At 34.2% G+C, this 27,392-nt stretch overlaps 2 protein-coding genes across 2 annotated transcripts; both read right to left on the reverse strand.

Moving 5' to 3' along the window:
• Window positions 1–4,594: 4,594 nt before the first annotated feature.
• On the reverse strand, window positions 4,595–6,574 carry LOC111998683 (UDP-glycosyltransferase 73C3). The gene has a single exon (XM_024030773.2). The coding sequence runs from the start codon at window positions 6,444–6,446 to the stop codon at window positions 4,971–4,973; it is 1,476 nt and encodes a 491-aa protein (XP_023886541.2). The 5' UTR covers window positions 6,447–6,574; the 3' UTR covers window positions 4,595–4,970.
• Window positions 6,575–18,527: 11,953 nt separating this feature from the next.
• LOC111998678 (anthocyanidin 3-O-glucosyltransferase 4-like) lies at window positions 18,528–25,807 on the reverse strand. The gene is given in 3 exon segments (XM_065771900.1): window positions 18,528–18,658; window positions 18,661–18,859; window positions 24,917–25,807. Coding segments are annotated over 3 exon segments (1,221 nt in total).
• Between the last annotated feature and the right edge of the window lie 1,585 nt (window positions 25,808–27,392).

Genomic DNA, 27,392 nt, shown 5'->3' on the forward strand with positions numbered 1-27,392 from the left:
ATTGTTGTTTAGACTTTAGAAGATACAAATGATATAAATAATAATTCAGCAAAAAAAAAATGATATAAATAATAAATTCTTGGCTCTTTTTTTGTCTTTTTCGAAAGCATTGACACAACATTGGAGGGGATGACCGTAGATGTGTTCTTGCTTGCCCCAAGGTGCAAATACCCAAGTACGTGCCATTAAACCACTAAGGTCATTGGCTAGACGCGTTCTTCTCTAGCTATGAAAGGGAAAGTCATAGGGAGATACTAATCATAAACAACAAAATGGAGCCACCTAATTCAAAAGTGGAGTCACCTCTAACTCAAAATATTTAAAGTTTTTAAGTTTAGACTTAACTATATTATATTAACCATCTATTTTTGATACTTTTATTCAATATGATATTTTACTCTTCTGATCAAGATGTTGTAATAAACGAATGAGGTAGTTGTTACCTCATCACCAATGTCAATTATATCATGCTACTATCTAATTTATTTGACATCGAAGAGGTGGAACAAGAAGCAAATGACGTTCTTGGCCCAAACATTCACATAGGAATGGTAGCTAAACCTTCAAGAGTTCAAGTTGAAGTTCCACTTCCACACAATAACAAATAGATGTTAGTGGTATAAGATAAAACTTTTGCATTCGAAAGACTTCAGCCACATATTCTTTTTGTTGAAACATTCAACCACCAACTCTCATTCTTCAATCAATCCCAAGTTCCCAACAACAATTCTAATCCCTCCATTCAAACCTTAGAACTTTCCACTCAATTAGGTGATGCATTCTTCATCTTTTATAAATTCCTAAAAAACTAAAAAAACTAAAATTAGAGAGTTTTGTCCATCAATTTTTTGTTTAAATATAATTAGACGAACAATGATAAGTTAAAGATAGAAACCTATTTGAATGAGACAATTCCACTCCCATAACCTTGAAATAATAATTTTCATATCTTTGAAGTTTGCAATAAATCTGATAAAACACACATGAATGGTTTTTCTTAGATCTAAAAACCCATTTATCAATTAGATTTACCAACAAAGTAATAAGACGTATTCAACAAACATGACCATCTTTTTTCTTGTCAACCCTTTTCATGGGTGTTTCCATCAAACACTTGAAAATATAGAGATACAATTATTTGGATTAATGATATCAACAAAATAGGGAGCAACACACTTTGCTCAAATTCAATCCATTGTAAAAGATTTCATACATATAGTGTTGTTTTAATCTATCATAATACATATCTAGGCAACAAACATACATTATCTATTTCCCAACATCGTCCACTTGCCTTACCTACACATAATCATAAATTATAATAAAATTGAAAAAGGAAAGGAAAGAAATAAATGTGATGAGAATAAATCAAAATATTAATTCAAAGGTCAAAGTGGAATCTTACCTTTTCCTATTGAGACCTACAGGAAGTTCGGTAGCAATCAAGACCATCAAAGCCATGTAGCATATAGGATCAAAGATTAACTCAGGACCCTTTATGCCATGATTGATCTCTCCTTTCCTTTTTGTAGTTTACAACCAACCAATTTACTCTTAAATGTTTTGAATTATTCTAATATCACTCACACATACCCAATCAAAATGTTGCAAAATGGGCATCATTTAACATTAATTTCATAGTTGGAGAATTATTTTGTCTTGTTTTTTATTTTGTTCTTGGTCTAGTAACAAAATTATCAAGTTAAGCAAACCATAAACATTATAGAAAAGAAAGCAAAACCAAAATAGTGTTTATTTTAAGCAATTTACAATGTTACCTCTAGCACAAACCATATTTATTGTGTATTGCTGCAATTTGCAATATGAGCACATGAAAAATAGTTTGCTGTTGCGGCATTAATTGTTGTCTACAGCAAAACACTGAGCTATTTATCAAAAAAATTGCGTGCATGTAACTAAAAGGTAGTTGCATCCAAACCAAAATTATAAAGTAAAAATTAAAGAGATCAAAGTAATAAAGCAAAACTTTAAGAGAGTGATAGAGAAATGGTTGTTTTTTAGAGATTATATACCCACCATTTAGTGGAAGAATTACCTTACGATTCAATTTGGGATCCGAAGCACAACTCCAAGAAGAAGATATAACGGTTGAAGCAAATTGGCATCAATGGAGCAAGAAAGGGCAGAGGTATCTATTGGGATTTGGGTTATTTTCCAAAGAACTATTACATTGATTTATTTTCTAGCAAGCTCTAAGGGCTATAGATATATATATATATATATATTGTTTTCAAAAGAAATACATTAGTGTGCATTTAATTTGAAGGGCAACTGAAGAGTTGAGAAAAAGAAAAAGGTGAACTAGATTTTGCTAAAGCAATAAGTAATATGCATCTTTTCAATTTCTAAAAGGACATTGGAATTTATTTTTTACGTGAAGGTGATTTGGAAGGTTGTTGATGCCTATTTTTGTCAAAAATGCCCAATGGCAGAAGAAGCCCAACAATATGAAAAAGATGAAAGAAAAGAACAGTAAAATAAAGACCATTGGGCTAGAATGACAGGAATAATGGTTAACAGGCCCACTAAAATAATAAATGGCCTGAGAGAAAGCAAACAGGCTGAGTAAGCCCCAAGGAATAAAGTAGTAAGCCCATAGGAATTGTAAGAGATGGAAAGAAAGTAAAAATGAGTCAGGAAAGCCCAAAGAAAGGAATTAGTAAATAGGGTTGGCTTAAAGGCCAATAAGCCCAAAGTTAAGGATGTGGTAATCAGGCTAGGGGAGCCCAAAGGATTTAGCAAAAACTCATGGGAATGAAAGAGGTAGGAAAGGATGAAATGAGCCAAAGATGCCCAAAGAACGAAATGGGCTAAGGAAGCCCAAGGTATGGAATGGATTGGCCCAACAAGAATACTAGGCAGTAAAGACCAAAAGAAGGAATTAGGTAAGAAATTGACATGGTAGGTGCTTCAGCTTGTAAGCCCAGAGGCAACAACAAGGCAAAAAGACAAGTGATATCACAACAGGAGCGGTGCAGTGGCATGGCAAGAACACTAGTTAGCCCACAGACGCAGGGTAAAAAAGGACATGGGCCAAGTTAAAGAAGAGAAAGCCCATACCTAAGCAACGCCCAACCTGAAGAAGAGATGGGATGCAAAGAATGAAAGCTCAAAGATTCATTCATGCCACAAGAGTTAAATGAGCACTAGAGCATGCAGCAGAATCAAACAAACCTAAGGGTAATGGCAAATGTGTGAGAGCCAGAAAAGCAATGGACTCATATGGAAGTGGAGCATGTATACAAGGCTCAGGCACCACCTACCTGTACCCAACCAATACAAGGGAGGTCGGCCATGGGTCAGAGGTATGAGAGGGTGTGGTCTAGCAGTGAAGAGAAGGGGGAGCTTATTTTGGGGTTCCTGCTCAAGCTCTTTTAGGGAAAATGTCTTGCTGTAATAACATCTCATCCAAAAAAGGTAAACATGAGCTAGAATTTCTAGATTCATGCTATAGAGGTTGGTAAGAGAGAGGTTTAACCCTTATTCGGATAGAAGTGTCAAAGGGAGTAAGAGACAAAATAAACCACTTTTTTCTAGAGGATGAGGCGTGGCACAACCAACATAGTGTAGCAGTGGTGGCTGGGCAGTCGACAGACTAGTGGGCAGTCTTGGAAGGACACCTACAGTAGGCCAAAAGCTGTTGAGGGGTATAAATAGCAAATCTTGTCACAGCAGATAGTATAAAAGGCCATAGACGTGCACAATGAAAAGGGGGGAGGAAAAAAGGAAGAGAAAAATGGTAAACAAGAGATATAGAAAAACAGAAAGAAAGAAAGAAAACAGAGCAAAGAAAGAAAGAAAGAGTACAAAAAAAACCCAAAGTAATGGAAAAATATGAGTGATAGAAGCAAAAGCGTGCATCGGTAGGCAACTCACTTCTCTCCCTCCCAATATCCCACTCTCTAAAGAATCAGGAATCCAAGATTAAGCCACCTAGGTCCTTTTTCCAAAGTGCGTAACTTCTATGGCAAAAGCCCCCTCTAAAGTTACCCACATTGGAGATTGGTTCCCTTTTTAGACTTGAATTTGCTAAAGAGCCAAACCCCATCTTTTAGCAGACTAATCTTTTTTTTTCCTTGTCTCAGTTGATTAATGACTAACTTGACATCTTGCTATTAATGTTTCTTTTCCGTAATCACGTTGACATCTTCCTTCATAGAGTTGTTCATGCATTATTGTTCTTAGTAGAAGGTGTTTTAGTTAAAAATATTTTAGTTATCTTGCTACATTATTTTTCCTACTATAACATTTTGTAACAGTCTTTCCTACCGTGAGCACGTGACACGCTCAAGACTCTTGCTAGGACACGTCAACACAAGAAGGACCCAACTTGCGCATAAGCTGGCCTAAGGTGTGTTTTAGTTAGACTAGTCTCGACTCTCCTACCCTAGAATCACAAGGCCGTGGTACAGTAAGAGTAATCCAACCCAAGATACAAAAAAGCCCACCACAAAGGTCAAATGCAGTAATTTTTCTAATAAAGTTTTAATAAAGTGTTATATGGCAAGATCTCATGCTCTCCTGCATGAGGTCTCTACTTATATATATATATATATGTATGTATGTATGTATATTGATATTAATGGATGATTATCATAGAATTTAGAAGAGCATTACAACAATACCATTAAATTCCTACGCTAGAAGATCAACTTAGTAAAATAAAATATGCTTAAACAAAAGGATTTTACTAATGTGTGCCCTAAGGGCACACAATAGTAAACCAATTTTGAAAAAAGTTTATCGAGAATTGAAAAAGTTTTGACAATTTTTTCAATTTTCAATAAAACTTTTACAAAAATAAATTTGTTAACATGCCCTAACCGGATCGTAAACAAAATAATAAAGTAAAGCGTTTTTAACCGGACAAAATCATTGACTTAAGCATCCATCCGCCTTGACTTTTATTCCCTAGCTTACAAAAAGACCATAGAAAACTTTGTTGTACATCATCGGATGATTGACTTGTTCTCTGATAGATGTTGGATCAACTTCTTCACATTCATGTAAGAAGATCCCCCTTCTTCAACTGACTTCTTAGCGATTTCTCCAAGCTTTCTTGCTCTATGTCTTCTCTCTTCTGCTTCTTCTCCTTTATCCATCAACTGCTCTATTGCGTTCTTCACATCCTCACTCCTCACCAACACCCTATCCTTCTCTTCCCCATAGTCCGCAGAAGCCTTAACTCCTACACTTACACCAATCCTCAACACTTCGACAAGTAATTTCTCATTGTAGAACTGCTCGGCAAACATAGGCCATGTTATCATAGGCACGCCAGCACTTATTCCTTCTAGTGTAGAATTCCAACCACAATGCGTTAAGAACCCTCCTGTTGCTAAATGGGATAGTATTTGAACTTGTGGTGCCCATCCTCGAATTATAAGACCTCTCCCTTCAATCTTCTCTTCAAAATTTTCTTCAACTAACCAATTTTCTAATTCTTTGGAATACTTTCCCCTTTTAATAACCCAAATGAATGGATAGTTGGATGATGCCAAGGCCAAAGCAAGCTCCAATAATTGTGAAGCTAACATTTCAGAAAGACTTCCAAAGCAAACATAAATGACAGAGTTGGGCTTCATTGAATCTAGCCAACTCAAGCAATTGCACTCATCAATGGAGGTCTTGTTTCCTATTTCAAACTTATCAGATATCGCTTTGTTACATAAAGATAGCGGCCCTATGCACCAAAGTTTCTGGCCCCCTTTCTGGTATTCTTCCACGTATCTTGCCTCTAACTCTTCAAATGTGTTAACCACCAACCCTTCTGCCGATAGCTTAGCCGCTTCAAGTTGGTTCATATTTTTTTTGGATTCATCCGAACTTGTTCTCTTATCTGCAGGTAGCTGGGCCTTAGTGAATTCAATCCTATCTGGGATGTTGGGCACCAAAAATGTCTGTGAGTCAGATGTGACTCCCTCGAGCACCTTAGAGCAAGATATGTTGTGATTACACACTAGACAGAAGCAACATGTTGTATAGAAGACAAGCCTTGGAATCTTGAAATTGAGGCCAATCTCTGTGGTCCAAGGAAGACATATATCAGAGATAATGCAGTTGGGCAAAGATTCTAACTCTTCTAGCCACTTTTCTAGTGGTTTTTGTAGCATGCTACTAGCTGCAAAAAATTGTAGTGATAAGTTGAGAGAAGGGAGGGCGTCCATGTTTTCGCATCCTTCAGGCAATCCGGCTTCTTGGCCAGGAAAACGAAGTGAAACGATTTCAATGTTGAGGTTTGAGGCTTTTGCTTGTTCTAGGATTGTGTTGAACCGAGCTGCATTAAGGGGTGTGAGGACAATGGTAACTTTCACGCCATGGTGTGCAAAGAGTTTGGCCATTTCAGTGAAAGGGATGAGATGGCTTTGGGACATTAAAGGGATAAGAAGGAAGTGAAGCTGGTGAGTTTGTGACTGTGAAGCCATGGCTGAATTGGCTCTCTCTGATTTCTTTAGTTCTTCTAGTTTGCAGTTTTATTGTTCTAGTAGTTTAGTTGTTCTAGTTTGCAGTTTTATTTTATTTTATATACTACTTTATTTCTTTGTCCAACTGTCCAAGGTTGTTTTTTTGGTAGACATTTCTTTGTTCAAGGTTACAATCTACCAGAATGAGGTAGTTGTTACCTCATCACCCATGTCAATTATATCATGCTGCTATCTAATTTATTCGACATCAGAGAGGTGGAACAAGAAGCAAATGCCGTTCTTGGCCCAAACATTCACATAGGAATGATAGCTAAACCTTCAAGTTGAAGTTCCACTTCCACACGTTAACAAATAGATGTTAGTGGTATAAGACAAACCTTTTGCATTCGAAAAACTTCAGCCACATATTTTTTTTCTTGAAACATTCAACCACCAACTCTCATTCTTCAATCAATCCCAAGTACCCAACAACAATTCAAATCCCTCCATTCAAACCTTAGAACTTCCCATTCCAATGGGCAATGGCTCCTATTTTAAGTAAAATCCAAACGCCACCTAATCCCCTGGCCCATGACAGACAAAGAGTCCATGCTGCTAGTACAGCATGGTGTGACCTTCACCATAAATTATAATTACCACTCCCCTCAATGCTGCACGTGAATACGTGATAAACTAATCATGTTACCCAAAGAATCCAAATACTGCGTACGAGCTTTAGTCATTTAACTCTAATATCACGTGAATAACTTATATTGGCACGTGATTAGTGAGGTTAAGAGTTTGTGCCATTTCAGAATTCCAAAGGCTATCTGATTATGTTAGAGAGCTGGTTACAATTACAAATCTCTAATCACAGATTGATTGAGATTCTATGAAGGATTGGTTACGGTAATAAATCATTTGAAGGGATAAGAAGGAAGTGAAGCTGGTGAATTTGTGACTGTGAGGCCATGGCTGAATTGCCTCTCTCTGATTTCTTTAGTTGTTTTAGTTTGCAGTTTTATTTGTGCAAGTAGTTTAGTTGTTCCAATTTGTAGTTTTATCCAAGAGTTAGACCCTTTTAGATATACACTACTATTAATTTCTTTAATACCTTATCTCCCCTCGTGTGTGTGTTAAAAAATACTTAGTATTTTCAACCAAAAAAAAGAAAGTATGTAGTTTTATTTCATTTTTATACTTCTTTATATCTTTGTCCCATGGTAATAGGTTAATCTAACATAAAGTCGTTCAGGAAATTATATTTTTCAGAATCTCAATACTTTCAAGCACTATATTTCTTCATCTTGTTATTTACCATTAAATTAGTATATATTAATAATATATAAATATAAGAACGATTGTTGAAATTGATTTTTAAAAGTATAGTATACATTTAATAATATAATGTGTAAGTGGGGATTTTTTTTGGATGATAAAGTGTAAGTTATTATTATTATTTTTTAAAGATTAAGTGTAAGTGATTATTTGATTATGGACAAAGTTTAGTTATGAAATTAGTTGTCGGCTATAACTTAAGACTACAGCCTTACTCAATATCTTTTTATTAGAGGTGAATTTTGAAAATTATGTATAAAATATAAGCTTATAATCTTATAGTATATAATATAAGATTGACATAAAATTTGACATGTGTATTAAGAGTGTAAAAAACATGTAATTCAATAGTTAGATTTTCAAAAATATGTAGTAATGTTTATTTTATTGAGTAAGGTTGTAATTTTAGACTACAACTAATTTTGTAGCTACATTTTGTCATTTGATTATATAATTTTGTATATATTTAATAATTTTTAGTAATTTTTTTTATTTGTTTACTTTTTATAAATTCAAAGTATGAGTTGTGCCTCTCTACCTCAAAATCAATAGGTAATGATAAAAACACACAGGAGTCTTTATGACATTCAATATCACATCCCGTGGCCTTATTTTTAAAGCAATTGTAGAGAGTTGAATTGTGGTCCCCAAACAATAGATAACACTATTATACAAAATTTTAAATCATCCCTTAGGACTTATCAACACGTTAATTTTGATGGATCAAAAAACTTCTATAATGATATGGATCTGTTCCTACTATACGGAAGATATCATGCAAATTTTTAAATTTTCGCTTAAGAGTTATCCACACGTTAATTCTAATTGATCAAAAACTCTTATAATGATGTGAATCTGTTATTGTTGTTTAGAAGATACAAATGATATAAATTCATGGCTTTTTCTTTCTCGAAAGCTTTGACATAGCATTGGAGGGGTTGACCATAGATGTATTCTTGCTCACCCCTAGGTACAAATACTCAAGGAGGTGCCATTAGACCATTAAGGTCGTTGGCTAGATGTGTTCTTCTTTAGATATGCTAGGGAATGACATAGGGAGATACTGATCATAAGCGACAAAAATGGTTTGTATTGTGATTTTTTTTTTTTTTTTGGGTGGTAACAAATAGAGTTAAATCACTATTCTTTAGTGCACTCTTGTTGTGTTAGGGAGATAATATTTTGGAAAACCTTATTGAGTAGTTAATAAATATAACATATATGGATGCCACCTAATTTAAAAGACTTAAGTTCTTGGGTTTGGACCCAATATATTATACTAATCACTCAGATCTTGTCATTCTTATTCAATGTAGGATTTTACTCAGACATATATTCCCTAAATGTTGTAATATACGAATGATCTAGTTATTACTTCATCACCAATGTCAACTATATCATGCTACTATAAAGTTATTTGACACTTTTTTTTTTTTTTAAATTTTTTACAAAAATAAAACCTATCTAAACGTTGGAGAGTTGGAACAAGAAACAAATCACGTGCTTGGCCAAAACATTCACATAGGAATGGTAGCTAAGCCTTCAAGAGTTCAAGTTGAAGTTCCACTTCCACACGTTAACAATAGATGGTAGGTGAAGTTCCTCTTTTTGTTTAACATTCAACAACATACTCTCATTCTTCGATCAATCTCAACTATTAGGACATATGTGAATCATGTTAGGAACATATGTTAATATAGAATTGGCTAATTTTTTGACAAAACGCACTTTACTTGTAATTGGGTAGATCTATGATGTGTTTAATACTTTAAAGAATAAGGTTTCAAGTCCAAGTGTTAAAACCATGCAAATCTGTCCAAGAATCAAGTGAAAAAGTGCTGGATTTTAAAGCTCGACAATTGTTAGGACATATGTGAATCATGTTAGGAACATATGTCAATATAGAATTGGCTAATCCTTTGACAAACTGCATTTTACTTGTAATTGGATAAATCTAGGATGTGTTTAATACTTCAAGAGACAAAGTTTCAAGTTCAAGTGTTAAAACTATGCAAATCTGTCCAAGAATCAAGTGAAGAAGTGATGGATTTTAAAACTCAATAGCTATCTCGACAGATAGAATCTATCGAAGTTTAAAAGGCTGTGTAAGCCCGATGCTCGACAGCTGCTCGATAGATAAGTTATCTATCGAGATTTACGAAAATCAGATTTTTAGTTCTGATTTCACTCCAATTTGTGTATATTTGTTTAGGCTTTCTTTTCTCACAACCCTAAACATATATAAAGATTATTTTAAGAGTCGTCACAACTGATGCAACTTAATGCAAACGTTTTTTACAAGCATATTGTGACCGGAGACATATGCCCTAGTTCATCTTTCTCTTCAAGAAGCTGTTGCGTTTGTACGCCATAGGATTTTGTAACTAAGGAGTTTCGTGATTTTCATCGTGTTGATGAATTGAAGAACTTTGCAGCCAACATCTTTTTTAAGTTAGTGGTTAGTCACGTACTTGGATCCGTGCATCGATTGGTTAGTCACGTACTTGGATCCGTGCATCGATTGGTTAGTCACATACTAGGAGCCGTGCATTGAAACTAGAGATTGTAACTACAGAATAAGTCCAATTGAGTATTAGAGTAAAGGTTCAACTGTAGGTTGATATAAAGTACTGAGATTCCTTTACTTGTAACCGCTTGTTGTGATAATAATGGATTCTCAGGAGTAGTAACCTTAAATCAACCGGTGGAGTTTTTGCCTTGGAAGTTTTCTCAATTCGTAAACAAATTGCCGTGTCAACTTTATTTTTCATTGCATTTTACATTAGTTAGTGATTTGTTTGTGCTGACATGCATATTGCATGTTAATTGGATTAATTAATTAACTCGGCTAAATTAATTGATTAATTCATTACAAGGGATCAATACTGTTAGGTTCTAAGAAATTAGGAACTAATGTATTAGAACTCCAATTTGTATTTTGTTGGCAAACCATGATCAAAACATTTAGTCTTGTTTAGGCTTGCTCAAAGTTGGGTCTTTTATGTAAAGTTGGAATCGAGTGGCTACAAAAGTATTAGTGACTTTCGGCCTGGTTCGATCAATCAGAAATTAGATTCGATCGATCGAATGTCACTTATCAGCAAAATCAGCAAACGTAAAAAGGCCATAACTTATTCGTTTGAAGCCCAAATCGCGAGCCGTTTTTTCCAGTATTTAAAGGACATCATAAGCTAACCCTAGGTAGGGTTTTTGGAGCTTTTTAGAGAGATTAGAGTGCCTCTTGTGCCTCTTTGGTATTTTAGGGTTTTGTACCCAAACCTCTCTAAGGTTGTTGCTCATATTGTTGTTTTGTGTAAATCTCTTGTGAGATCTTTGATGAGATTTCCTTTACACAAAACTTAGGGTTTTCAAGGTGGAAATATTATCAAAACCTTGATGATCATTTAGTTGCAGATTCAAGAACTTAAAGAATATCAAGCGTGAGTGCTTGTAGCTGATTGAAGAATTCAAGAAAGAAGGAGTCCGTGGATTCGGAGCTTGCACGTGGTCGTGTCAGTAAGTTCTACTGGTGGGTAGCATTAGGAAGTCAAGCGGGGAGCTTGTAGTCCTTTTGTATGAACTTCGATTCTTCCATAGTGGATTCAGGTTTGCCTTGAGGATTGGTGGGTCAAATCCTCCCCAGGTTTTTACCGTGTGGTTTCCTGGGTGATCATATCATTGTGTCTTTTATTATTCCGCTGTTTTATTATTTTGATATGATTATTTGATTGCTTTAACCTAGAATTGCATAATTTGACTAAGTAACAACTTGGCTAATTAATTTAGGCTAACCAATTTGGTTGTTTTAAGGGGTCTAAAACCGTTCAAGTGGTATCAGAGCAGGTAGCTCTTTTGTCTGTAGATCCTTTGATCTAAGAGCTGATCCTTGACCCCTGTTGTCATGGATAATTTGAAGTGTCTTTCAGCTCATGCTTCTGTTGATTTTATTGATGCCTGTGATGTTTTGAATAAAAATGACACTATTGTTTCTGTTGATTTTTTTGATGCTTTTGAAACTCTTCGTAAGGAATTATCTAAATCTTTGAAAATTTCTAAGAAATTTAAAGAAGAGTTAAAATCAGCTAATCTTGAAAAAGAGGATTTGATTGTGAGATTAGATGAGTCTAATAAAAAGAATGAATTTTTGAGAAATCAATTTTCCTCTCAAGATGAGAAGATGAAAAGCTTGGAACAAGAGTTAGTTGAATCTAAAGCTAAAATTGAAAATTTGACTAGTACCAGGCCTGTTGTTGATAACAGAAGTGTTTCTGTTTCTCTTAAGCCTAAAACTGAAAAAGTTTATATCCCTCATTTCAAGAGGAATAATAAAGAGAAGGCTTATTTTGCTAGGTTAGACAAAGGTAAAGGTTCTGATGTAGACGCTGAAGTTTCTAAACCTAAGTCTAATCCTACTGTTAGAGAGCATAATAAATCTGTTTTTGTGCCTACTTGTCACCTTTGTGGTGTTGTTGGTCATATTAGACCAAATTGTTCTTTGTTGAGGCAAAAACCAAAATCTGAGAATAGATTTGCTATTAGGAATACTGATGTTCCTAAATTTGTTCCTGTTTGTCACTTTTGTGGTGTCTCCGGTCACATTCGTCCTAATTGTCATAAATTAAAATTTAAGCATTCTATGTTTCAATTTAGGATATGTGATGATATTTCTCCTGCCATAGGTTCAAATAAATTATTTCATATGCTTTTGAAAAATTTGAGCTTGTTGGTTTGTGAAAGGAATTTGCAGGATTTCAGTCTCTCTCAAAAGATTGGTGTAATTCCTCAAATGCACTCTACTTCTCATGGATTTTCACCTACAAAGCCGAATACTCGTGCTAGATGGGTGAGAAAAGATTCTCCAAGGTGAGTGTTGCTAACTTGTCCTTGATTTAATTCTTTCAATTATTTGTGGACATGTTTTGTTTTTTGTTTTTGGTTGTTTTGTTTTTTAGGTTTTTTTTTTTAAAAAAAAAAAAATCCAAAAACATTGAAAAATTTCAAAAAGACAAAAATATTTTATTTTGTGTCTAGTTTTTCTTTTTGAGGATTACATGAATTGTTATATCTCTCTTGATTTAGAACATGCCTGACATTGTGGAGAAACTTGAATAGTTTGTGCTAAGCTATTTTTGATTTTGAATGAGTATGTACTAGTTTGTACATGTACTCAAGGGTTAATTAAGAAATTGATATTTCTTGTTTGTGTACCCTTTATAGCTTAGTTTTGCACTGTCATGCATTGCATTTGCATTGTTCATTTAGCATAATATGTGCTTTTTTGTTTTTGGTTATAAAGTTTGTTAAAACCAAAAAGATTTTTGTGTTTTGTATTATATATCTTGGATTTATAATCAAGGATTGGCCATATTATCTTTACATAACATGTTTATGTACCTTGTTTAGCTTTGATAAGCTTATTTATTGCACTTTACTAGTTGAAGCTTTGTAGTGCATGTTGTGTGGGAAAGATGTTTATGGTGTTTATCACTTTGTCTTAATCTTGAAGTCACATGTTATTTGACTGTCGGACTTGATCCTTTTGAGAAAGGCATAAATAACCATCTCACCACTGTTCACTAGCCAATCATGAACACCTTAGTGCATATCATAAGATTCTGTGCTCGAGAAAGTGTAGCACATGCACAAAAAGAACATAAGGTGTAGCCTCAAATTAAATTAAAACTGGTGTGTACTATTAGGCTTGATGCCAATTCACTTAATTCAAACCGGTGTGTACTATTAGGCTGAATGCCATTTCATACAAATAAGAGGCAAAAATGCAAGAAACTTACATGATTGCAAGCTTTTGTTCTAGGAGATGTGGGAGTTATAGGATGTAACTCTTTAGGTGATAGTCTCTTTTAAATTCTATGTGATGAATTGTGTAGACTTTGTGATTAATTGCTATTCACATATCACCTCACATGTATCTCAAGCTTTTGCTAGTTGCACACACTACACAAGTTACTCTTTGTTAAACTTGGTACATTTTATTGTGTGTGATTTTGTTGTGGCCATCCAAGATTAAAAGTTCCTTGACTTTAATGCAAAATGTGTATAATGTTTGCGCTTTGAGGACAAATTGATTGAAAATCTTGATTTTGGAAGATCTAGGTTAAATTCAAGTGTTTTTGAAAAACTTTTCGTCTCATACTCATGCATTTTTTATAAAACAATGTGCTTTGAGAAGTTTCTGCATTAAAATGCTCTGTTTTTCAAAAATCTGATTTTTCCAGATTTTCGATCGATCGAACCTGTTTTTGGATCAATCGAAATTGCGATTAAAATTTTAGGTTTGAGTCTGCTTGACTCGATTGATGTTCGATCGATACTCTATCGATCGAAATTGAAATATTTTCAGTTTCTATGTTTTTGACCAAAACTTTTTCATCCATCATTTGTGTTTAGGATTCACATGCATTGCATTGTTTTTGTATCCATCTTGCAGTTTTGCAGTCATATCTCTCATTGTTTTCACATATAGCATGCATACACTTTGCTAAATTGGGTACTCAACTTGATTTAAAAATTGATTGATTACTTTTTGAGTTTTGTACATTCTAGTATATGCTTTTTCTTATGTGTGAACTGTAGAAAATGTTTTTCTTAAGAGATATGATGGATAATCAATGTGCAAATATTTTCTCTACTCATGCAACTGTTTATGGGTCACATAGTGCCATGTTTGCATTTTATTGAAAGAGAAAATATTTTTTCTTCATGTGTATCCTCACCTTAGTTTTTAACTTTGGTTTGTGTGTTTTTTAACTTTGGTCCTGCTGGTGAGAATGTTCCTGATCCTGTTAGTGATGCTGCTGTTGTTGCTGATTTTCCCCCACCTCTTTTATTTTTCCCCAAAACTGTTGTTTCTAAATCTTGTTTTCTTTTTCCTATTTTTGATTGGGGGAGAAAAGTTTTTTTTTTAACCTGTGTTGTTCACAGGGGGAGCTGTCTCTATTTTCTATAGAGTTGAATTGCTTTGTGTCCCCTTTTTTCTCTATTTTCTCTTATCCTTTGTTGTGTATGTTGACTGTTTACTCTTTGTATGAGTTATCTTTGTCAATACGTGACAAAAAGGGGAAGAAATAGTTGATATGTGGGAATATGTGTGAAAAATACAAGAATGTTATGTTTAGGGGGAGTTAACATTGTTCTTGATGTATCTAACTTAGGAGGAGTGTTAGTTTGCATATTTGTTGATTTACTGTTTTTCTGTCACACATGCATTTATACGTTATGTTTAGTGTTTCAGGAAATATACAGATTGATTCAATTATGTTGTTGTCTACTCTTGCAACTGATAAATAGTAATTAGGTTGAATTGTATTTGGGCTATTTGTAACTTTGAGCATTTCATGTTTGTGATGTGTTTTGTCACGGATTGCCAAAGGGGTAGATTGTTAGGTTCTAAGAAATTAGGAACTAATGTATTAGAACTCCAATTTGTATTTTGTTGGCAAATCATGATAAAACATTTAGTCTTGTTTAGGCTTGCTCAAAGTTGGGTCTTTTATGTAAAGTTGGAATCAAGTGGCTACAAAAGTATTAGTGACTTTCGGTCTAGTTCGATCAATCAGAAATTAGATTCGATCAATCGAAAGTCACTTATCAGCAAAATCAGCAAACGTAAAAAGACCATAACTTATTCGTTTGAAGCCCAAATCACGAGCCATTTTTTCTAGTATTTAAAGGACATCATAAGCTAACCCTAGGTAGGGTTTTTGGAGCTTTTTAGAGAGATTAGAGTGCCTCTTATGCCTCTTTGGTATTTTATGGTTTTGTACCCAAAGCTCTCTAAGGTTGTTGCTCATATTGCTGTTTTGTGTAAATCTCTTGTGAGATCTTTGAGGAGCTTTCCTTTACACAAAGCTTAGGGTTTTCAAGGTGGAGATATTATCAAAACCTTGATGATCATTTAGTTGTAGATTCAAGAACTTAAAGAATATCAAGCGTGGGTGCTTGTAGCTGATTGAAGAATTCAAGAAAGAAGGAGTCCGTGGATTCGGAGCTTGCACGTGGTCGTGTCAGTAAGTTCTACTGGTGGGTAGCAGTAGGAAGTCGAGCGGGGAGCTTGTAGTCCTTTTGTATGAACTTCGATTCTTTCATAGTGGATTCAGGTTTGCCTTGAGGATTGGTGGGTCAAATCCTCCCCAGGTTTTTACCGTGTGGTTTCCTGGATGATCATATCATTGTGTCTTTTATTATTCCACTGCTTTATTATTTTGATATGATTATTTGATTGCTTTAACCTATAATTGCATAATTTGACTAAGTAACAACTTGGCTAATTAATCTAGGCTAGCCAATCTGGTTGTTTTAAGGGGTCTAAAACCGTTCAAATACATTCTTGGCCTATCAGCAACAATAATTTTGATTCCTCCATTAAAACATCTCATTCCAATGGCTCCTATAAAAGTAAAATCCAAATGCTTCACTTTATTTTGGTCCCTCACTTTTCCTAAGGCCATATGTTTGTAAACTAGTTATTCACTCATTCCCAACATAATTAGATAATTACGTGTACTATATCGTATATTAGAGAGAGATGAAGATTTGAACCCTAGACATTGTGTTTATAAATGCTTAGAGATGTCAGTTAAGTTACAAGACTCGTGGAAATATATACCATATTATAATTACACAAAAACTTTAACTTAACTTACCTTCAATACTTTTTTATAGTATATTAATTCTTATTTTGTTAAGGTGTATTATTAAATGTCATAATAAACTTATCAAATTCAATACTTTTAATTACATCGACATCAACATTTTTGTGGATAGTTTTTTACCATATTAAAGAGCTTTTGTGTTTAGTGGTAGTCTCTAACTACCCTCCCCAAAACCTATATGTATATATATATATATATAATATAATATAATATTTTTAATAAAAAGGGGGAAAAAAAAAGTTAATTCCCAACATAATTAGATAATTACGTGTACTATATCGTATATTAGAGAGAGATGAAGATTTGAACCCTAGACATTGTGTTTATAAATGCTAAGAGATGTCAGTTAAGTTACAAGACTCGTGGAAATATATACCATATTATAATTACACAAAAACTTTAACTTAACTTACCTTCAATACTTTTTTATAGTATATTAATTCTTATTTTGTTAAGGTGTATTATTAAATGTCATAATAAACTTATCAAATTCAATACTTTTAATTACATCGACATCAACATTTTTTTATTTTAATGTTGAATTTTTTTTTTTTATCTAGTAAGATTTTTCTAAATTTTCAATTATTAGATCTTGCCATTTATATAGTCTATGTGTGACAATTGTAAAAATAAAACATAAATTGTGGATAGTTTTTTACCATATTAAAGAGCTTTTGTGTTTAGTGGTAGTCTCTAACTACCCTCCCCAAAACCTATATGTATATATATATATATAATATAATATTTTTAATAAAAAGGGGAAAAAAAAAAGTTAAGCATAAGCAGTATGAAATTAACAAATAAGCATGTGTTTGGATTGGGCGTTTTACCCAATCTGTGCGTTCAGTGTTTTTTTAGTGGGTCCCATGGGTATTGATCACGTATCACGAAACTCAGCAAAACACAGATTTCTAGGTAAATTTGGGTTCCACAGCTCTATTCATACTTTTAAAAATTATTTTGCTATAGTGTTTTTAGCAATAAGTTTGTAGCAAATAAACAGTATCCAAACACACCCTAAAAGAATATAAATAATTGAAAGCAAATGCAATTTCAAGAAATGAAGGAAATCACACATTACCATTTGGCTAAAGAGGTAGTAAAGTGGGAGAATAGGAAATTGGGAGGAGATGGAAAAGTGAGAGAATAGAAAAGAAATTAGTTTCTCTCATTTCTATTTTGTTGGAGGGGTGGAAAAGTGGAGGGATCAAAAACTTCTTTACTTAGTTGAGAAAAAAAACCGAGAGGATAGAAAATGTAGTTTGTATTAATTTATGATCATATCCCTATTAGATAAAACAAAAAATAACACTTTTAAATATATATATATATATGTAGAATTCATTTCAAAAAAACACAAGAAATTTAAGAACTCAAAGCTGTTTTCATAAAAAAAAAAAAAAAAAAAAACCACCAAAACTTATGGAAAAAAAAAAAGAAAAAAAGAAGAAGAGTAAAACGTATAAGGCTTAAAAAAACTAAAACTGATGAAAAGAAAGAAAGAAATGAATAAGGCTCAAAGGTTGTCAACGGTGGCAAGGGCAAGAAACAACTAGGAGGAAAAAGAAGAAGAAGAAAGAAACGATGTCACGTTAGCAGGTATAGACATTTTAGTCCAAAATTTTGAGCCACATTTTCATTCATATTTTCTTCCCATTTTAGAAAGATTGAGTTTTTGTGGGTAAGAAACAACCTGAGATCCACCATTTTTCACTCCTCCTCTCCCTTCACAACCAAACACCCGATCTACCCATTTTTCTCCTATTTTCCACTCATTTTTGTCCATTCTCCCCAAAATTAACCCAACCAAACATTAAAAAAACTTGTTCTAGCTTAACAAAAAACTTGAAGACTCAATGAAAGAAATGTGGAATTCACCCTACATTTAAAAGTTATAATAGAATTTAAAAAAAGCATTACAACAATACCATTAAATTCCTATGCAAAAAGATCAACTTAGCAAAAAAATATGCTTAAAGAAAAGAACAAGTTTAAGCATTCATCCGCATTTAAGGGGACAAATATTGATAAGTCATCTGCTTGACTATATTCTCTGGCTAATAAAAATAACTATAGAAAACTTTGTTCTACATCACCTGATGACTAACTTGTTCTCTAATATATATTGGATCAACTTCTTCACATTCAAGTAAGAAGATTCCCCTTCTTCAACTGATTTCTTAGCGATTTCTCCAAGCTTTCTAGCTCTCTTTCTTCTCTCTTCTTTTCTTCTCCTTTATCCATTAGTTGCTCTATTGCCTTCTTCACATCCTTACTCCTCACCAACACCTTATCCTTCTCTTCTCCAAAGTCCACAAAATCCTTAGCTCCTACACTCACACCAATCCTCAACACTTGGACAAGTAACTTCTCATTATAGAACTGCTCAGCAAATATAAGCCATGTTATAATAGGTGTTAGGTTCTAAGTTCTTAGAACTAATGTATTAGAACTCTAATTTGTATTGTTGGCAAACCATGATCAAAACAGGTTTTTAGTCTTGTTTGACTTGCTAAAGTGTATGCTTTTATGTAAAGTTGAATCAGTTGTCCAAAGTTATAGTGTGATTTTGCTTGCTCATCGATCGAGAATTAGACTTGACCATCAAAACTCGAGGAGAAGTTTTTTTGCAAATTTTCAACTCAGCTAAGCCATATGACGTGTAAGGTTTTATGTTTTGCCCTAAGTATAAAAGGGAAAACCTAGCAGTTTTTTGAGTTTCTTTTTTGTATGTGTGAATCTTTGTGAGATTTAGAGGTATTGCCTTCACATATATTAGGATTATAAGAAGGAGAATTCGATTCAAGACTTATGAACATTCAGTTCTAATAAAGAGCTTAAAGATAACAAACGGGAGTGCTTGTACTTCTGGGAATTCAAGAAAGAAGTAGTTCGTGGACTCAGAGTATTATGGAGTCGTGGTAGTAAGTTTCCTACTCGAGTACAATAGGATGTTAGTGGTCTAAGTTGCTATTTGAAAATCAATTCTTTCATAGTGGATTCAGTTTTACTTGAAATAGTAGGTTAATCTTTCCAGGTTTTCCAGTTTGGTTTCCTGGGTTATCATATTGTTTGTTCTTATTTTCCTACTTTACAATAATATGATGTGTTTGTGTTTACCTAGATCTGAAATTGGACTAAGCAATAACTTGGCTAATTAACTAGGTTAATCTGTTGTGTTTGGGGTCTAAAACCTACAAGTGGTATTAGAGCGGATAACTCTTTTGTTGTAGATCTTTTTATCTTTAACTGATCCTTGACCCCTGTTATAATGGAACACGGACACTCTCTGATCATTCCTCCACACTTTAATGGAAATAATTATACTTTTTGGAAAGTAATGATGAAAGCATTTCTGAAATCTATTAATGAGAAAGTCTGAATTTCGTTGAGTACAGATGGGAGAAGCTCATTACTCCTGTGAGTGAGTGACAAACTTCTCAGAAAGAAGTAGTCTCTTTCAATAGCAAAGTTATGAATGTTATTTTCAATGTTGTTTCTATGGAGGAATTTAAGAGAATGTCTAATGTTGAGATTGCTCATACTGCTTGGATGAATCTCCTAAACTGCATGAACTACTAGATTTGAAAGCATTAGAATGTCTGATATGAATCTTTTGATGAATTTATACTAAGCTTAATATATTGTTAATTCTACATAAAGACAATTAACTACTAATTTGAAAGCATTAGAATGTCTATAATGAAACTTGGGCTTGTCATTTTTGTGGAAATTCTGGGCACATTCGTCCAAACTGTTTCAAGTTGCAAGCTACTAAATGAGCAAATAAACCAAAAGTATATGTGCATCAAGTACAAGATCCTATGGTACTTATTGGTGAATTGGTAATGGCTCTTTAATGTGAACAAGAACTCCAATGCTTGAGGTGCATTTAAAAAGTTTTGGATGCAAAAGGCTCAATCTAATTGAGTCTTTCTAACATGGTCTTTGTGCTTCATTACTCTACCCTTTGTGACTATTGTTATTTGTTGTTTTTGTTTTCTTTTTGTTTCTAGGACTTGCATTGCATTACATTCATACATTTCATTCTAGAACTGTTTTTGTTTCTTCTTTTCAATATATATATATATATATATAAAGAAAAAAAGAAAAGAAAAAAGGAAGTAAATTGTGTTTTTGCATTATTTTGGATTTGAAATCAAGGTTGGCCAATTTATTTTTGCATAACATGCTTATATACCTTGTTTAGCTTTGATAAACTTATTTCTTGCACTTTTCTAGTTTGAGCTTTGAAGTGCATGTTGTGTGGGAAAGATGTTTATAGTTTTTGATCGCTTTGTCTTGATCTTGAAGTCACTTACCTTTGATTGTCAGACTTGATCCTTTTGAGAAAGGCATAAATAACAATCTCACCACTGTTTATTAGCCAATTATGAACACCTTAGTTTATATCGTAAGATTTTATGTTCGAGAAAATGTAGCACATGCACAAAAAGAACATAAGGTGTAGTCTCGGTTTAAATGCTAAAATTGGTGTGTACATTATTGGACTATAATTAAATCATACAAATAAAATTGGTGTATACATTATCCGGGTTATATTAATAAGTTTCTGATTAAATAAAATTGGTGTGTACATTATAAGGCAAATAAAAAAACTTACATGATTGCAAGTTTTTATTCTAAGAGATGTGGGAGTTATATGATGTAACTCTTTAGGTGATAGTTTCTCTCAAATTCTATGCGATGAATTTTGTAGACTTTGTGTTTGATTTCTATTTACATATCATCTCACATGTATCTCAAGCTTTTGCTAGTTGCACACACTACACAAGTTACTTTTTGCTAAACATTATACATGCTATTGTGTGTGATTTTGGTTTAGCCAACCAGTTTGAAAATTCCTTGAGTTTTTGCAAAACATGTTTGATGCTTGAAAATATAAGGGTCTTGTTTGAAAATCTTAATTTTGGGAAAACTGGGTTCAAAACAAGTGTTTTTGAAAAAGCATTTTATCTCATACTCATGCATTTTATTCATAAAATTCAATGCTTTGAGGAGTTTTTGCATAAAAATGCTGTGCTTTTTCAAAAAATTAATTTTTTCAGAATTTCGACCGATCAAACCTGTTTTTTGATCGATTGAAATTGTGATTAAAATTTGCTATGAGTTTCTGTCTATTTCGATCGATGCTCAATTGGTGTTGGATCAATTGAAACATTTTCGACTGATCGAATCTAATTTTCGATTAGTTGAAAATCGTACAGAGAGTTTTTTTAAAATTGAGTTTCTCACATGTTTATTCACTTTTTCAAAACTTTTCAAACTCTTTCTCTCTCTACTTGATCGATCTAAGGCTCTAAGCAAGATTTTTGTCGTTTTCCTCCAAAATTTTTGCAAGGTTTTCCTTCTACAAGGCCGGTAAGACTCTTTTGCCCCTTCTTTTTCATTTATTTTTTGTTTTCATGCATTAAATCATGCTTTTTGGGGAAAATTTTGAACCTCTTAGATTTTGGGTTTTTTTGATGATTCAAGCCATATTTCTTGAAATTGATCAATGGGTTTTTGTTATATATTGTTATATAACTGATCTTGATGGTTTAATTTGATCAATTTGGTGAATTGTGAGAAATTGAAAATTCTAGGGTTTGAATCTACCGATTTGGGGATTTTGTTCAATTAAGTCTAATTTGATGAAATTGGCTTGTTGATTTGATTTATTTGATCATTATTTGGTGTTATCTGTCTTGTTTAATGATCAATTAGTCAATTTTCTAAAATTTGTACAAGTGGTTTTCCAAAATTTGGGGTTTTTTGTTGGAAACTCTATACTTAAGCCAATTTTGTGAATTTGAACCTAAATTGAACATATTCTCACTGCATTAGAGCATGCATCATGACATTTATCTATACATGCATCATATAGATTGTTATTTCTATATTTTTTTGTGCTAACTTGTAGTCTGCCCTTGGTTTTTCTTTTTGTTCATTTTGGTTCTTTTTTGTGTGTCTTGTCCTTTCCTTAGCACCATTCCTGGGAAAACTAGAGCCAATAGGGATGCCTCTACTTCTTCTAACCCTCCTTTTGTTAAAGAGATGTTTACAAGCCTGAAAAACGAAGAGAAGTTTTTGAAGCTAAACCTTAAAAGAAATTTTGCACTGAGCGTCAGGTGTTGTTAGATGAGCTTGATCCTGCCATTAGGGCTAATTTTGAGCGTAGGGGTTGGTTGCCTCTTTTGGATATAAACCATCCTCCTCCTGCTACCCTGATTAGAGAGTTCTACTCGAACCTCTCTATCCACGTCTATGATTCCAACACTCTAGTTAAGTGTTGGATACGAGGTGTAGAGTTCACCATTACCCCTTCGGTAGTGGCTGCTGCTTTTAGGGTACTTGTGGTCCAGGAACCTATCTATCCTTATGATGAGTCTCCTCTTTTGAATGACGTCATGTCATACATCACTGGGCCTTCTATCCAATAGGGTTCTGATCCTAGGATCACCATTAATGAGCTCTCTGAGATTCATTATCTTTTCTTTAGCATAGCTTGTCATTCTTTGTGGCCTATCTCTCATCTTCACACCATCCCTATTGAGAGATGTATGTTTTTGTATGCTCTTGTCACGGATGCTCCTATTAGTTTCTCTCATCTATTTATTCATTCTTTGAACGAAGTTCATAGAAGTGCCTTCACTAGTCATATTGTAGCTCTCTTCTTTCCTGTTTTCATTCATCGAATTTTATTACATTTAGGATTAGAGGATTTCCCCACTTTTGAGCCTTTTCATATTGTAGCTCCCATAGGTGCCACCTTTCTTAGGCAGAGGGCTACTCAGTTGAGATCGAGTTCTAAACGCCTTAAGGTTGAGCATTCTGGTACCGCACCTCCTCTTCCTTCTACTACAGGTACTACTTCTGATGAGGCATCTGCTGATCCTGTTGATGCTGCTGCTGCTATTGTTCTTCCTCCACCATCTACTTCAAATGATTTTGACATTCGACATACATCGGAGACTGTCATGATCATTCAGGCAGCTCATGGTCAGCTTTTAGTGGACATGCTTAATGAGATCAGTGCTTTGAGAGCTGATCTGGAGCATCTTCGACGTTTGCCTTCGCCACCTCCTTTTGATGATGGATTCTGATTGACCTTTGGCATTCCGTCATAAAAAGGGGGAGTATATTTAAGTATTTGTAGAGAAGATTTTTGTTTTAGGGGGAGTTTTTATTTATTTATTTATTTTTTTTTAGTTTTGGATCTTGTGGAGTTATTTAGATTGCATCTAGGTGCTTCATTATGTATTTACATTTTTTTACTCTTGATGTATTTTTGATAAGGGGAGATACATTGTTTTTGTTTATATGTTTCTTGTTTCACTACTTATTGATTTATATTTATGAGTTATTCATAATATATGTCTTTATTTTGTTTTATGTGAAATCAAGAAGTTAGTTGTGTTTTACTTGTATTTTCCACATATGCATTTATGCGTTTTGTTTAAGTGTTTCAGGAAATATACAGGTTGATTTAGTCGTACTGTTGTCTACACTTGCAACTGATAGATAGTAGTTATGTTAGATTTGTTATAATGGGCATTATTTGTGTAATGGGCTTTTCTTTGTAAACTTTGAGCATTTTAGTTTGTGTTTTGTCACGAATTGCCAAAGGGAGAGTTTATTAGGTTCTAAGTACTTATGAACTAATGTATTAGAACTCTAATTTGTATTGTTGGCAAACCATGATCAAAACAGGTTTTTAGTCTTGTTTAGACTTGCTTAAAGTGTATGCATTTTATGTAAAGTTGGAATCGAGTTGCTGCAAAAGTTATAGTGTGATTCTGCCTGGCTCAATCGATCGAGAATTAGACTCGACCAATCAAAACTCGAGCAGAATGTTTTTCTGCAGAATTTTCCAACTCAGCCCTAAGCCCATATGACGTGTAGGGTTTTATGTTTTGCCTTAAGTATAAAAGGGAAAACCCTAGTCATGTTTTTCGAGTTCCTTTTACTGTATGTGTGAATCTTTTGTGAGATTTAGAGGTATTGTCTTCACACATATTTAGGATTATCAAGAAGGAGAATTCGATTCAAGGACTGGATGATCATTCAGTTACTATAATAAAGAGCTTAAAGATACACAAGTGGGAGTGCTTGTACTTGCTGGGAATTCAAGAAAGAAGTAGTATGTGGACTCAGAGTTATCATGAGGTCGTGGTAGTAAGTTTCCTACTCGATGTAACAATAGGATGTTAGTGGTCTAAGTCACTATTTTGAAAAGTTCAATTCTTTCATAGTGGATTCAGTTCTAAATTGAGGATAGCTAGGTTTAATCATTCCCAGGTTTTCCCCAGTTTGGTTTCCTGGGTTATCATATTGTTATGTTCTTTATTTTCTGCACTTTACAATAATATGATGTGTTTGTGTTTACCTAGATCTGAAATTGGACTAAGCAATCAACTTGGCTAATTAACTAGGTTAATCTGTTGTGTTTGCTAGGGTCTAAAAACCTATAATAGGCACGCCTGCACTTACTCCTTCTAGTGTAGAATTCCAACCACAATGCGTTAAGAACCTTCCAATTGCTAAATAGGATAGTATTTGAACTTGCGGTGCCCATCCTCGAATTATAAGACCTCTCACTTTAGTCTTTTCTTTAAATTTTTCTTCAACTAACCATATTTCTAATTCCTCTGAATAATTTCCCTTTTTAATAACCCAAATGAATGGATAGTTGGATGATTCTAAGCCCAAAGCAAGCTCCACTAATTGTGAAGCTGACAGTTCACAAAGACTTCCAAAGCAAACATAAATGACAGAGTTGGGCTTCATTGAATCTAGCCAACTCAAGCAATTGCTCTCATCAATGGAGGTCTTGTTTCCTCTTTCAAACTTATCAGACATCGCTTTGTTACATAAAGATAGCGGCCCTATGCACCAATTATTCTTGATCACTTTCTGGTATTCTTCCACGTATCTTGGCTCTAACTCTTCCAATGTGTTAACCACCAACCCTTCTGCCAATAGCTTAGCCGCTCTAAATTGGTTCATTAGAGTGTTGGATTCATCCGAACTTTTTCTCATTCCTTCAGGTAGCTGGCCCTTAGTGAATTCAATCCTATCTAGTATGTTGGGCACCAAAAATGTGTGTGAGTCAGATGTGACTCCCTCGAGCACCTTAGAGTGAGATATGTTGTGATTACATACTTGGTAGAAGCAAGATGTTGTATAGAAGACAAGCCTTGGAATCTTGAACTTGAGGCCAATCTCTGTGGTCCAAGGAACACCTACATTAGCAATAATGCAGTTAGGCAAAGATTTTGACTCTTCCAGCCACTTTTCTATTGGCTTTTGTAGCATGCTAGTTGCTTCATAAAATTGTAGTGATAAGTTGAGAGAAGGGAGGGCGTCCATGTTTTCGCATCCTTCAGGCTATTAGAGATATATATTAGACATATTAGCCCAGTGTAATAGGCCCAAGCCCATTCCTGCTTGTACTAATAGTTTAGGGTTTAGTCGCCTATATATACTCATGTTAGGGTTCATTGTAACACAGGTTATTGTACTACACTCTTATACAATAAAAATGTAGCCCTTAAGGGATTCCTCCGTGGATGTAGGCCGTCAAGGTTGAACCACGTAACCCTCGTGTTCTCAGTGTTCCTATTCTATGCTTTCCCCTTCCGCATCCACTCTAGCATATACAATATGGTATAATACATCGCATTACTATTAATAATTATATTTAACACAAGCAATCTGGCTTTTGGGCCAGGAAAACGAAGTGAAACAAATTCAATGTTGAGGTTTGAGGCTTTTGCTTCTTTAAGGACTTTGTTGAACCGAGCTGCATTGAGGGGTGTGAAGATAATAGGCCATGGCGTGCAAGTAGCTTGGCCATTTCTGTGAAAGGGATGAGATGGCTTTGGGACATTAAAGGGACAAGAAGGAAGTGAAGCTGGTGAATTTGTGACTATGACGTCGTGGCTGAATTGGCTCTCTCTGATTTCTTTAGTTGTTCTAGTTTGCAGTTTTATTGTGCAATTAATTTAGTGTCATACGCGTTGATGTTCGGCAGGGTGTTTCCCTCTCCGGAGGCGATGCTAGGCTGTGGATGTCAAGCTTTGGAGTTGAGAGAGAGAGAGAGAGTAGATGGAGGTGCTGGTGTGTGCTGCTGTGCAAGAGAGATCAATTTTTGATTTTGCACAATGGTAAAGCGTGTTGAGTGGCAGTACTTTGAAAATTTGTAAGGGCATTTTTGTACTTTTCATTTAAATGAGATAGTTTTCTAATTTGTCATTTTTATACAGTGTCAAATTTTTATCGGAGCATGAAACTCTAACGGATGCTGATCTGGTGTTTCGGAAACATCGTATACTTTCTACCCGATTTAAATACAAATATTCATCTTTCTTCCCAAAAAAAAAAATATATATATATACAATTTTTTTTGGTAGCAAATAGATCATGGGCCTGCCGCTCATGCTGCACATTACGGGAGATTTAGGGGGTGTTTGGTAGAGTAGTTTGAAAATTGTTGTTTATAGTTTTTTGAAATACGTGTGAGTGAAAAAGTGTGTTGAAATACGTGAAATGCTGTTTAAAAACTAAAAAATGTTGTTTGAAATGACAAACCAAACGGGGCCTTAAGTTTTTTTTATTTGAGTCCAATTATGTTATATTAATAACTTTCTTTTATCATTTTTATTCAATATAAAACTTAATGTGTATTCCTTAGTGTGGAACTTCCTCTTGCTAATGACGTTTGATATCCATTGTGAATGATTGCAAGTCTTTGCTGTGCCAAATCCGTTACTACGAGATTGTGCGCACCTACAAAGAAGAGAACAGGTGTGCTGATGCTCTGGCCAGATGAGGAAGTCTTTATGGACCTTAATTTTGTGCTTCTATCCTTTGTCCCTGAAGACATGAGGAATTTAGTTATTTTGTATGCCTCTGAGGAGGCTTTGCCTCGGTCTATACCCCTGCCCTCCTTAGG

Source organism: Quercus suber, unplaced genomic scaffold (genome assembly GCF_002906115.3).
Source record: "Quercus suber isolate HL8 unplaced genomic scaffold, Cork oak 2.0 scaffold_50, whole genome shotgun sequence".
Lineage (NCBI taxonomy): Eukaryota > Viridiplantae > Streptophyta > Magnoliopsida > Fagales > Fagaceae > Quercus > Quercus suber.